At 35.4% G+C, this 13017-nt stretch overlaps 1 protein-coding gene across 2 annotated transcripts in view; it reads right to left on the bottom strand.

Annotated features, from left to right (window-relative positions):
- Positions 1-13017, bottom strand: part of SLC25A13 (solute carrier family 25 member 13) — a 139153-nt gene that overhangs the window by 26515 nt on the left and 99621 nt on the right. For both annotated transcript variants that reach the window (XM_060782218.2, XM_060782220.2), the window contains one exon: positions 12174-12254. In XM_060782218.2, the coding sequence (XP_060638201.2) occupies positions 12174-12254 (81 nt within the window). The remainder of the gene's footprint in view (positions 1-12173; positions 12255-13017) is intronic.

The raw sequence follows: 13017 nt of genomic DNA, 5'->3' as shown, positions 1-13017 counted from the left end.
AATTACATTAGGCAGCCCCAAGTTCTTTCACTATGAAAGAGAAAAATTGAGTCGCATTGCCCATACTATTCATTATTTTATAAAACATAAAGCACCATTAAGGCTGTGTGTCTACATGCAATTTCTTGAAAGTTTAAAAAACAAAACCATTAAGGCTACTACAGCCAGCTTTGTGGGAGTCAGTCCTACCGAACTAAATGGAACTTTCTATTGAATAGAGTTCTATTTTTGATTCCACTACCCCATCCAATTAAGAGCTCACGTCAGATTCCTTATTTAGGTAAATAATCATCTGTTAACAATTTTAGTCGCACTTCTCTACCTTTTGCAGCTCTACACTATTTTTTGCTGTGGGAAAAGCTGTACAACTGTAGTATGACACATGCAGACACTTCCCTAGCTTTTCACAAGAGTAATAAAATATTGGCCAATAACAGAAATCAAGACAGAAGAAAGATAATAGAAGGAACCCACTTCAGACCAGTTTGGTGTAGAGACATCTTAGTGACTCAAAATGAGAGCGAGCAGATTGTATAATTCTACCCACTAATCAATTTTTTAATTAAAAAAACCAATCTAGTAGACACAGCACCTCTTTGTTATAAGCTTTGTCTTCTAATGTTCCATTATAGACTTCTGTAACTTTTCCCAGCAATATCTACACAACACGAAGATCCTTCACATGATACCTCACCTCTCTGTTTTACTACATAAGTAGACAGCAATGCACACGCTACATCTTTTTTCCTCTCTTTTTGGATAAAGTATATACAGTAGAGTCTCACTCATCCAACCTTTGTTCATCCAACCTTCTGTATTATCCAACGCAGTCTGCCTCCCGCCCTGATCCACAGCTGTTTTTCTAGGCAGTCATTGTATTCAATACATTGCGATATTTTGGTGCTAAATCCGTACAGTAATTACTACATAACATTACTGTGTATTGAACTGCTTTTCTTTTGATTTGTTGGAACACATGGTGCTTTGGTGCTTAATTTGTAAAATCATAACGTAATTTCATGTTTAATAGGCTTTTCCTTAATCCCTCCTTATTATCCAACATTTTCGCTTATCCAACGTATTTAAAATTCTTCTCATACAGTACTGGGGGTGAGTTCTCTATAAGACAACAACAAAAGGGCTTGAATAGTCAATCCAAAACCCAAAATACCTTCTGATAACCCTTCTTTTTAATTACAAAAACCTGCACTAAAAACACTAACCATGATTAAAGTAGAAAATGAAATCAAAATAGATTAATACATTACAAAATATTACTATTTCTACTAAAATGCATCAATTTGGGTATTCTAGTGGGAAAATATGATAATTTTAAGATTTCCTTGTTCTGAGTTTCTAATAGCATGCCTAAGCTGGAAAAATATATAGTTTATTTACAAGCTCTGACCAGTTCTATGCTATAAAAACAGAAGACTTGATATTTTTCACTTTATTAACCATAGCAGTTCTTTAGAAGCTGAGCCAAGAAATCAAAGTGGAGCCTATTTGATTGATGTTATAAAAGCAATTAAGTCACAGGTTTGTCAAATATGTTAACATTTGGCTCTGCTTCTACTACGTGTCTATTTTGACTGCAAGGAGTAGAGTAGTAACATTTAATGATTTACAGACCTTCCATGTTTTAAGATCTAGTAGCTGAATTAAATCTATGACACCATAACTCTGCCTTTATTTGTTTATTTTTTTGTAATGTTAGAGTAATGCATAGTGATAGTATATGTGTGTCTATATAGCATTCTATACGATGACATTTAAACAAATTCTTTCTTGACTGCAGCCCTCCCTTTTTCTAGGGCCCTTCAATTCAGTGGTCAAGGCAAAATGTTTTAATTGTTTAGACCAAACAAAATGAGATGAAATGAAATACAAAACAATTCCTCGTAGTGCAAAGTGTCTACTTGACAAATGAGAACTCGACTGTCTGGTAAAATTTTACTATATTGTCAGTGTGAAAATGTAACACGTACCCACCTAAAATGATACATGCATTAGAGTTGAAACATAAGAGAAATAATCTTGTAACCATCTCTTTTAGAGTTTGCAACTCAGAAAGCAACTTTTTCCTTGGCAATGCAACAGACAGCAATACACCTCTTCCATAAATCTGAATTATTCCTGTGTTATTCCCTGTGTGTTGTCCCTTCTAGAAAATAACTGAGTGCAATTTAAAACCACAGAGTGGTGGATAAAATTAATTCCCTCCAATATTTTGAATTAAAAGAATAAATAAAAGTAGATTCAATATTTTAGAATTATTAAACATTTGTTTCATTTTACTGGAGAGGACAAATGTTAGAATACCTTGATGAAAATTATCTTTTAGCCTAAAAGTTGCTTGTAAATGAATGAAAGAAAAGGGATTGGCAGCAAAAAACCAAAAAACAAAAAAATAGTCGTTATAAATAAAATAAATAATTATAATTTGTCATCTTCTAAGAAGGTATAAATATAGGTTAAATTTCCAAACAAATATATTAATGAATGGAAAGGAACAAAGATTGAAATATTTTCCTTTGAGAAGAAAAAAGGGAATTCCATTATAAGGAACAAAGTATTTTTAAATTTTACTTGAAAGACCAAATCAGCAGACATGAGCAATCCCATGAGAAATGCCTGAAGGTACCACTCTCTTTGCTCCATAACCAAGTGATACCAATGTTCTGTCCCATTCTGAATTAAAAGAATGAATAAGGAGCTTTTGAGATGTCCAAATTACATCTTTAGATAGAAATCCAGTTACCTAAACCAATATTACACTTGGACTATCATCACAGACCATAAGACTCCCTTAACCAAGTCAGAATCTTTTGGAGGTTTTTTTTTCACACAAAGGCTAACACTTTCTCCATATTTTCCACCTCTCTCCAAAAAGTTTTTTTTCCTGGCAGAAAGAGTAGGATCTTGTTTTATCCACAATGCAGGCATCAGCCAAGTAAAATAACTTATCAGATCAAGGTTTTTGCTTTCTGCAAAAAATTCCTACTGTTCTCCAGACAGCGGTAACATAATCGCTTAACATTAAAGACACGAGGATCACAAAAGTTTAAATCTTTCAAAGTCGTGTAGCAGTCTGAAATTCTCTCAGAATTATACATTGTTATCACACCAGTTCCATCCAGTAGTGTGAAAGCAAAAGCAAAAGTTACCTTAAGTACCACTCTATTACTCCTTTGGAAAAGGAGTTACAATTAGCATTAAACTGAAGAATGAAACTAAATGTTTTGAGTCATATGGCAAAGTTTCACTTATACATGATGATTTTGGACTATGATCCTATGGTATAAAGAAGAAAATATGGAGGACATTTCAAGATGCAAGCTGAAAGGTGGATATCTGCTTGAACTGAACAGCTAGCAGTAAAATGGGATGCCTCCAGATGAGAAATTCCTATCACTAACAAACCACTGTTCTTCTGCTGCAGCCTATGAGTGGAACTGCAATCAGCTATTAGAGATATTGCACTTTTCTTCTATCTACTCATCTTGCAATGAGCTGCTCACTGGGCGTAAGAAACCCAATGTGGATGATGAACGCGAAGGCCCAATTCACACAAACACAAAATGATCTACTTTTTTAAATTATTGAATTAAAAAATTAATTCAATAATGTATTTAATGTTAAATGCTCAATTATTTCTACATCATTATCCATGCAATGTTTCTTAAAGATTTTTTAAAGATTTGATTTGGATTAGAAGTGTTTAATTATTGGGGAAAACACATTGCTTTAAAAAAATACATAACTGCTATGCAGCCTATTAAGTGTTTACATTTCTTAAACATTTAATACGGCCTCTCTCTCTCTCTCTCTCAGAACAGTATGTCTATGTCTATATATACACTATATATAGGGGGGTTGTGAGACTTAAATGTTTTAACACTACTTAAAACTGCTTACATTCAAAAGTTAATTATACTATGTTATTACCATAAAAGTTATCATAAATGTGAGCAGCGGTATATCTTTAAAAGAATCAATCTTTTAAAAGACAGCAATAGATATAAGGTTATTTGCATTTCTGGATATGATCTTATCTTTTATCTTTCTCTTCCACACAAAAGAGTGAGATTTAGATAAGATAACAATACTGAGAAGGAATGGAAAATTTACATATAGAATATAATGCTAAGCGGTCATTACACTCCTATAAAATTTGAGCAAAAAGTATGGCAATTCCATGGTAAACTAAATCTAACTGTAGACCTACTCAGCCAGACATAATAGGACTTACATAACAATTGACTTCCTCATCTCCCATTAATTAGTATGTTCTAATACAGACTAACACCTGTGTTTCATCCAAGTCTAGATGCAGCCATAGTTAAATTGATTTATAAACTGCCTCCATCTCTTTGGACCTTTTTCTTCTCCATTTCCCTATCATGGTGGCTCATAGTGGAAGAATGCGATCTTTGCTAAGCCACAGCTACCTGCCACCAGAAAAGGAATACTTATAGGACTTGATGGTCTCTAGCTGAACTGTTAGAGCCTTGGATCTCATCTGAGATGAAGATAAAGCATAAATTAAATAAATAGATCAATAAAAAATGAAAAGGATTAAAATGTTGCTTTCTAATTGTTTCTGGTTTATGGTGACTCTAAGATGATAGTATCACAAGGTTTTCTTGGCAAGCTTGGCTTTCTCTGAGACTGAAATGGTGTAATTTCCCCCAGTTCACCCAATGAATTTCTATGGAAGAGGGGAAAAGCAGAAGCTTTTCATAGTCCAAGGCAACAATAATAGCAATCTCCTCATTTCTCCCCACAAAGAAATATGTCTGAACATTCTTCCACTCCTAACAAGGTATAAAGAAGAAAGTTGAAATGTAAGCTTTTACACCCACTGTTGATGCAAGGGACTACTGGTGGTAAAATGGAGTAGTAAGACAAAGCTTGCAATAGCTTGTCCTCTGCAACATATTAAAAAGGGCTCCGTTGTTGACTAGTAATGTTGAAGAAGGTATATTATTATTTTTCCAACAGGTGAAACAGCCTATGTCAGGCTAAATATTCATATGGAGCCAAGGCATACCGGATTGCAAACATAACAACCATGGATGTGCTGGGAATGCATGTTCCTTACACCTTTCTAGTAATAACAACGACGACAACAACACACTCTGAGTTCAGAAGGAAGCTAAGAATTCAATGGTTTCCTATATCTTCATATATATGTTCACCCCTCTGTACTGTATAATGATTAACCAATGTATCATGGCACTCGTGAGCATCATCCACTGGATATAGACTATGAAAGTTTATACCAAAATAAATGGATTGGGCCTTAATGTGTCACAAGGCTTTGCTGTGTTGGCTGCAGCACACTAATAAAGCCCCCCCCCCCCCCCCGGAATATTCAAACAACTGCTATACTATATGCTTATTTCCCTGATGTGCAAAAACCAAACAGAAGTATTCAACATACCAAAGGAAACTGAAATACTTTTTTAAAAACTATGGAAGGTGCAATAATAAGACTTCACATTAGAGAAAAAATCCAATTAAAATCTGGTTTCTGCCTACTGCAGAATTCTGGAGTTTGTAGTTTAGTGAGGCTGTTAAAGGCTCCTCCCTAAACTCCAAACCCCAGAATTCTGAAGGAGGCAGAAACTGGATTTTAAGTGGATTTTTTTCTCTAGTGTGTTGAGGCCCTAAGTAAACACATTAGTCCATTTAGTTAATCTAGCCGAGTGGTTTCTGACTTTTAGTCCTTCAGGTGTTTTGGTCCTCACCTATAAGAAGCCTCAACTTGACCTATAGTTATGCATTTTGGGAACTGAAGTCTAAAACGTCAAGAGGACCAAAGGTTGGGATACACAGATTTAACCCTCTTAGGGTCTATGCTACAAGTGAAAAAATTACAATAGGTTCAGAGGCAAATTTAACTCTGTGGGAAGGTCATTAGTGGTACAATTTCCCCAAGCTAAACCAGAAGCACCCGAAAAACCCAGTTCCAGTTCTGTTTTTAAAGGAACAAAATAAGATCCAAGGGAGATGTACCTTGTTTTAAATGTTTCTACAAATAGTATTTTTTAAGCAGAAAACTACAACAATGGGCATGGGCTGTATGTAATCCATGAGCCATGTGTTATCCTGGTCTACACTGACAGGCAACTTGAAGGTACACAAACACAGGTTGAAAATTGCTCTTCAGAGCTCCAGAGAGCAACCCTATGTGGAGATAAATGATTGAATGTGGGACCTTTTGCATGCAATATATATAGTCTATCATTGAGCTGTTATATTCCCTACAAAAAACTTTTCTCCTAAGCACATTTTTTAAAATCCCAATAACTTTAAATAGGACGTGAAGCTAAGTTAATAGAGATTGAAACAGGAAAAAATGGCTCCTATTATTGTTCCTTGGAACTTCTTTCTAAAGCAAAATGATTTCCAAAAATAATACCATTAATTATTTGAAAAGAAACAATTGCATTTAATAAGTCTCTGCAATTACAACACTAAGAGAATTCTATTAAATAGAGAGCTATAAAAGAAAGCATTAAAATACTGAGAAATTAAGCTCTTTATGTCCACAGAGCAAGCTAGACTTCACACCTTCTACAGCCAGGCTAAACAGCCCTGCAAATAAAGGGTTAGCTGCACTGCAATTATGTGAGAAGCTCTAAAGCATTTTTATAAAACTGCAGAAGAGCTCTGAAAGTACAAAGAGCACGTTGCAAGTTAACCAAGTAAGTGATCATTTTTAAGGTTCTTTAAAAAGATGGAATGAGATGAAATATATTTTTGGACTTGAATGCAAAAGAACAACAGACATGCAAATCCAAAATAACTTTTGAAGCTTCTTCCGCTTAATGAGAATATGGAACTGGATGTATATTGGGTCATGAAACAAACCCCTTCTATTTTTCCAAAACCGAAGGGTGCCTTTTCAATTAAACAAGCAGTTTTGTGGACACAAGTGCAAAAGCCAATCATGTGTACTAATTCGCAGTAATCAGCCTGCAAGGTGAGCTCCCGGGTGACTCAAAAGTCAATGCACACTAAATACACACCAAACAGCAAAGCGCCACTGTTCATCTGACACTGACCCCATCAAAGTGCTTTGAATTCCATCAGGACAATATACCTGTTGAGCCACTTGAAACACTTGTTCCTTTTCTAGAGGCTATTGTTGTTGGTTCCTTTAAAGACAAACAAAGCACACACACAGGTTTCTAAAACGGGATCAATTTACCAAAATATGAACTAAAACAAATCCTTAACTTGAATTGTAATGACATTAAAGAGCAAACCAAAACCACCCTTAAGGCTACAATCCTTACAGGAAGGTTGAGTTGCATTCAACCGATGAAGAGTTGCTTGTGAGAAGACGTGTGCAGAAGTGTTGTAAAACCAAGCTATCTGCCTCCTAGGAGACCCCTAAACAAGTATACATTGTTACTGAAATTCTCCTGTCCTTCTGCACAGACTGCTGAGAGTTCCCTCCTCCTCCTCCTCTGCATTTCAGCATTTCAACAGACTCTTATAGATCGTCATCTTAGGGAGCCTTGTACAGTTTTGGCTTCGGCAAGTCACTGTGAGAGCTCTGCACTTATTATCACTGTATTGGATTATTTGTTTTGTTTATTCTTTTGATTTCTTCTAGCGCAGCAACACTCTGGGTGACAAACTCGATAAAACAAAACATGACTTTTAAAATACCAATTTGAACGCCTAAATAAAAACAATCCCTTCCAAGCAAAAGACAAAGCAGCGTGGAGAGGATATGGTAATTATAAAACACATCCTGGAAGAATACATTTCTTTTAAAAGCTCGTACTAATAAAAAATAATGTCTCCCGGTGCCAGGGTTGATTTGATTTAAATCACATTGGTGTAAGTCGTGGTTTAAATTATGGTTTATATTGCTTCTCCAGAGGACTCCATTTTAAAGATTCAATTCAATAGTGAGGAAGATTTTATTTTGGCTTCTTTTTCATAGAAGTACTTGACTGTTCAGTGTAACCTTAACACCTATCCAGTAAGTAGGCATTACATAATTATTCTCTTTTTTAACCCAAATTAATTTATTATTAAAATATGGGATTTATATCACTTATATCCTGTCTCCTTCTTGTTCTTTTGCACTCAGAAGCAAGACAGCTTCCCGAGCCCAGAAACTGTTTACTACGTCAGGCTATTGGTTGTTTGCTTGGTGGTTGTTTTTATACTGTGTTATGTTGTTCTTTGTTTTATATTGTTTTATGGTGTTGTTTTATGATCTTTATTGTGTTATATTTTAAACTATGATGATCGGGCTTGTCCCATGTAAGCCGTCCTGAGTCCTTCGGGGAGATGGATGCGGGATACAAAAATAAAGTTGTTGCTATTATTATTATTATTATTATTATTATTATAAAGATAGAGACGGTATTATTCTTCAAAACATATTATGATGCTATTTAGCAAAATAAACATGATTAGGTTATTTCCCATCTCCATAAAAACCTAACACAGTCACATAATATAATTAAACATTGTACAATTAGTATTTATTCTGACATCTTTGTCCAATGCTCTTATTATTGCTCATAGCTTAAGAAAAAAACCCTGAAATCTTGTTTGCATTTTTAAAACTCCAATTTACATTTTACAAATCATATTTAAATTCTTAAAATTGGGTTTTAATTTTTCTAAGTTCAGTCTGATGCTGAAAAAAAAAATCAGTAAATCTAAACAGACTTCTCTTGAAGAGTAATTCCAGTTTGCTAACCAGAACAGCATAGGTGCAAAAAAGAGCAAAGATCAAAACATTGATAATCAAACTGGGAACAACAGCATACCATTCTGACAGTAGCAGTAGATAGTGAAGGGAGATAATAATAATAATAATAATAATAACAACAACAACAATAATAACAACAATAACTTTATTATTATATCCCACCACCATCTCCCTGAAGGGCCTTGGGGCAGCTTACATGGGGACAAGCCTGATCAAACATAGTTTAAAATATAACACAGTAAAATTCATAAAACAGCATGATAAAACAGAATAAAACAACCATCAAACAAACAACCAATAGCCTAATATATATGCAAAGGCTAAAATTTGAGAATCAGATAGGGATTCTTAAATACTTCCTTTATATGCCACTTTTCTGCAGTGTCCTACTTTGATAAGCACTGGAGGAAAGATACTGGTAATTGACTCTTTCCTCCAATAAGGGCAAAAAAGCAAGTGGGAAAGGCAAGAAAAATAGCTCAAAAGGCAAGAATTATGAAATCCCTCTCCCCTCATACTGTAGACTTAGCACTTCATTGTTTAAGAAAAGAAAAGAAAATGACCCCACTTCCTTGACACAAGGCACTAAGGCTTTCAGAATGAGACATCTACCGGCTACGTCCACTTAAAAATGCGTTATCTCACATCTATCAAATGTTAGCAAGGAAGAAAGCCAGACTTCACACAATATAGGAGGGCATTACCATCTCAATTCCATGCTACCAGGTTTGAAAGAGCCACAAAAAGATCACAAAACAAGACCACCCATGGGGAGACAACACAAGTCTTATCCTATCTACCTGGCAATACTTTTATGCCCTCTAAACACTCCCAATTCAAAGGGAAATGTGGGCTGTTTGCCACCCAAGCTCCACTGCCAGGAAATTATGCAGAATCACACAATTAATTTTAGTGTATGAATGCCAAGGGAGATATTTGGCATACATGGCATTTCAAAAAAAAACATGGCTAAGAAATTATCCTGTTTAAGGACATAATTTATTATTATGGAGCATTGCTTTGAGATGTGTTTGAGACATATTCATTATATTAATTTCCCCAGACTGGGATCCAAGAAGGCTTACAAACTAATTATTAATGTTTTTATTAATATGTTTTAATTCTATGTAGTGATAATTGGTTATTGTTCCTTGTCTATTGCTTATATTATTTTTGTATCTGTTGATTATTGTAAGCTGCCCCGAGTCCCTTTGGGGGAGAGGGGGTGGGGTATAAATAAAGATTATTATTATTATTATTATTATTATTATTATTATTATTATTATTATTATATTGAAATAAGTAGACAAAATAAATCAGATATATACAAATAAAAGGTGAATGGGCTGTAGGCCGAGGCATATAAATAAAAAACAAATGTGAAAGTAAAATCAACACTTGTGTTTTTAGATTTGGGTCAGCGGATATTTTTGCTGTAGTGACATATATTTTATTTTGCTATTTTGGTTTTTTGTGTCTATGAATTTTTAATAGAGCTATATTATTTGATGATTTTTTTTAAAAAAAAATAATTCTCCTTGGCTTCTCCCAGTTACAAAACAGGTGAGCCTACCTGGCGATGTATGATCAAGGTCAGTGATCAAACAGAGCGAGGAGACATCACCCTCATCTCTGGGAAATTGCAGGAACGAACCCTGAGCAAATATAGTTTCAAAGGCGCACACTGCAGCCTGCTTTCTGCACGCACAACGGCATGAATCCCTTCTTCTCCTGTTATTACGGTACTGTTTTGCTGGGATTGGTTTGCACTTCCATGTTCTTTTCGGCAGAGATATAAATTGCTTGGAAAAGAGTGACCTCATCCTTCTTATGACAGCAGAAATTTACCAGTCAGCTTCGAAGTCCACCAGCGCTCCCTTGCCCCGCTGATCAAAGCCAGTTTAAATGAACAGCACTCTCTGTCTTTTAAAACGGCACTCATCTTTGAACAAGAGTTCATTTCATGTAAAAAGGGATTTATAATTGCTTGGACAAAATCAATACCCTCCTCCCCTGATATAGTGCTTGTTATAATTATAGGAATTGCTGTTGCAAAGCTAAACAGGAGAAATATTGTCATTTAGAGAATGCAAACACAGGTTGTTCATTATGATGCAAACCCCATGAAAGCAAAACAGGGTTTGTGTAACGAGTTTCATACACAACTGACATTGTAGAACGTATGATGTGACCAGTTAAGAATACGCGAACTCACAGCATTAGGGCAACAACCTTCACTGAGCAGTTTTTCCCATTTGCGAAACCCATATTACAACAAATATAAGTGGGAAAGTTTGTGGATTTGGCATAGCTGAGAAGGGAAGGAAAATAGGAAGAAAAGAAATGATACCACAGATATGATGCCGCAATGGAAAGTGTGTGTTACATCAATTTTTAGGTAACTTCATATAGAAACATAGATTCCCAGAATCATTAAGTTGGAAGAGACCTCATGGGCCATCCAGTCCAACCCCCTACCAAGAAACAGGAAAATCACATTTGAAGTACCCCCGACAGATGGAAATCCAGCCTCTGCTTAAAAGCCTCCAAAGAAGGAGCCTCCACCACACTCCGGGGCGGAGAGTTTCACTGCTGAACAGCTCTCACAGTCAGGAAGTTCTTTCTAATGTTCAGATGGGATCTCCTTTCCTGTAGTTTGAAGCCATTGTTCTGCGTACTAGTCTCCAGGGCAGCAGAAAACAAGCCTGCTCCCCCCCCCCATGACTTCCCCCCACATATTTATACATGGCCTTCATCATGTTTCCTCTCAGCCTTCTCTTCTGCAGGCTAAACATGCCCAGCTCTTTAAGCCGCTCCTCACAGGGCTTGTTCTCCAGACCCTTGCAACACAAGTCACTACCCACAAGCCTTAGTTCATAAAAGGATCTTTTAAACTTTTCCCAGTCGCAATCCCATTTCATCCAAGACATTTCTAACTGATCCCAAGCAATACAGGTATATACAATAGGTAAAAATATCAAACATTTATTAATAACAAATCAGCATTTGCAGGACTTGCTAAACAACTGAAACGTTTTCTGCAGAGTCCACACTGCATGTTGTTGCTAACAGATTCATGTAAATGGGTGATGTTCAGCAACCTTTTACTGTTGCCAAGTTTTTTGTGACCCCAATATTAAGTTAAGGGGATCCCATTTGGGGTTGGGACCCACACTTTAAGAAGTAGTGGTTTATGAGCCTTTAAAATGTTACACTAAGGTACCCAAATAATTACGACTGCACTTAAAACCACTAACAATCTTTGCCAATGGTAAGGAGAAAGCATCAGTTTGACTATTTAAGAAAAAAAACATATAGGTTCACTAGCTCCATGACTTAACCCAAACCTCCCATTTTTGTGGTTACATTCATAACAAATACAGTAATACTTCATGGATAAAGAAAAAATAGAGGAAACACTTACACAGCCGCCAGCAAGAATTTCTGCTGGGAGAGGAACAGAACCATCTTTGAGCATGAATTTGTCTCTCACAAAATCGTTCATCTTAAGGAATAAACATTCAGTCAAATGAGAAAAAGCATGACCAGTTATTTTTTTTCCAAGTACAGCCATCCATAAATACAAATTCTATGTCTATCATCAATATAACACATACATGCATAAAATTAGGAAAGTACATTCACTAAACTTAAAACCAGATTTGCATCACTTAAGATACTAATGGATACATATACTTTTTCTACAAAAATAAAATAATTCAGGCATTTGTCTAACTAATTGTCAGTATTTCTTGAAAAATATCGTATTGTTTTGCAGGCTTATACTGAAAATAAGTTGTAATGATTCTATTACTTATTTATTTACTCTATTTGTATCCTGCCTTTCTCTACCCCGAAGGGGACTCAAGGCGGCTTCACATATGGCAACTATTCAATGCCTTTGGGCAACGAACAGTTAGAATACACTTAAGTTAAAAATTAAAATTAAAATTAAATGCACATTAAAACATAAAACATTGCATTCACTATTACAATTACGACATACTCCATCATAAGCTTACTTCTAAGTCAGAGAATACACAATTGCAATTTCAACTCTTAAATAGGTTTCAATAGGAAACTGTATAGATGGAGATAGAGGTTTATTCTTTTCTGTGACAAATAATGCAGTTATGGATTAAGAGTGATTATTTCAAATGAGGCTACTGGGCAAAACTCATTAGTTAAATTCTCATCCAAAAAACCCACATAATCTAAATTTGTATTACAGGAATATAACCTGACAAAACGGAATGCATGTGCAAGTG

The sequence above is a fragment of the Anolis sagrei genome, chromosome 6 (genome assembly GCF_037176765.1).
Source record: "Anolis sagrei isolate rAnoSag1 chromosome 6, rAnoSag1.mat, whole genome shotgun sequence".
Classification (NCBI taxonomy): domain Eukaryota; kingdom Metazoa; phylum Chordata; class Lepidosauria; order Squamata; family Dactyloidae; genus Anolis; species Anolis sagrei.
The sequence above is the reverse complement of the archived record's forward strand: the minus strand, read 5'-3'. Positions and strand labels throughout refer to the sequence as shown.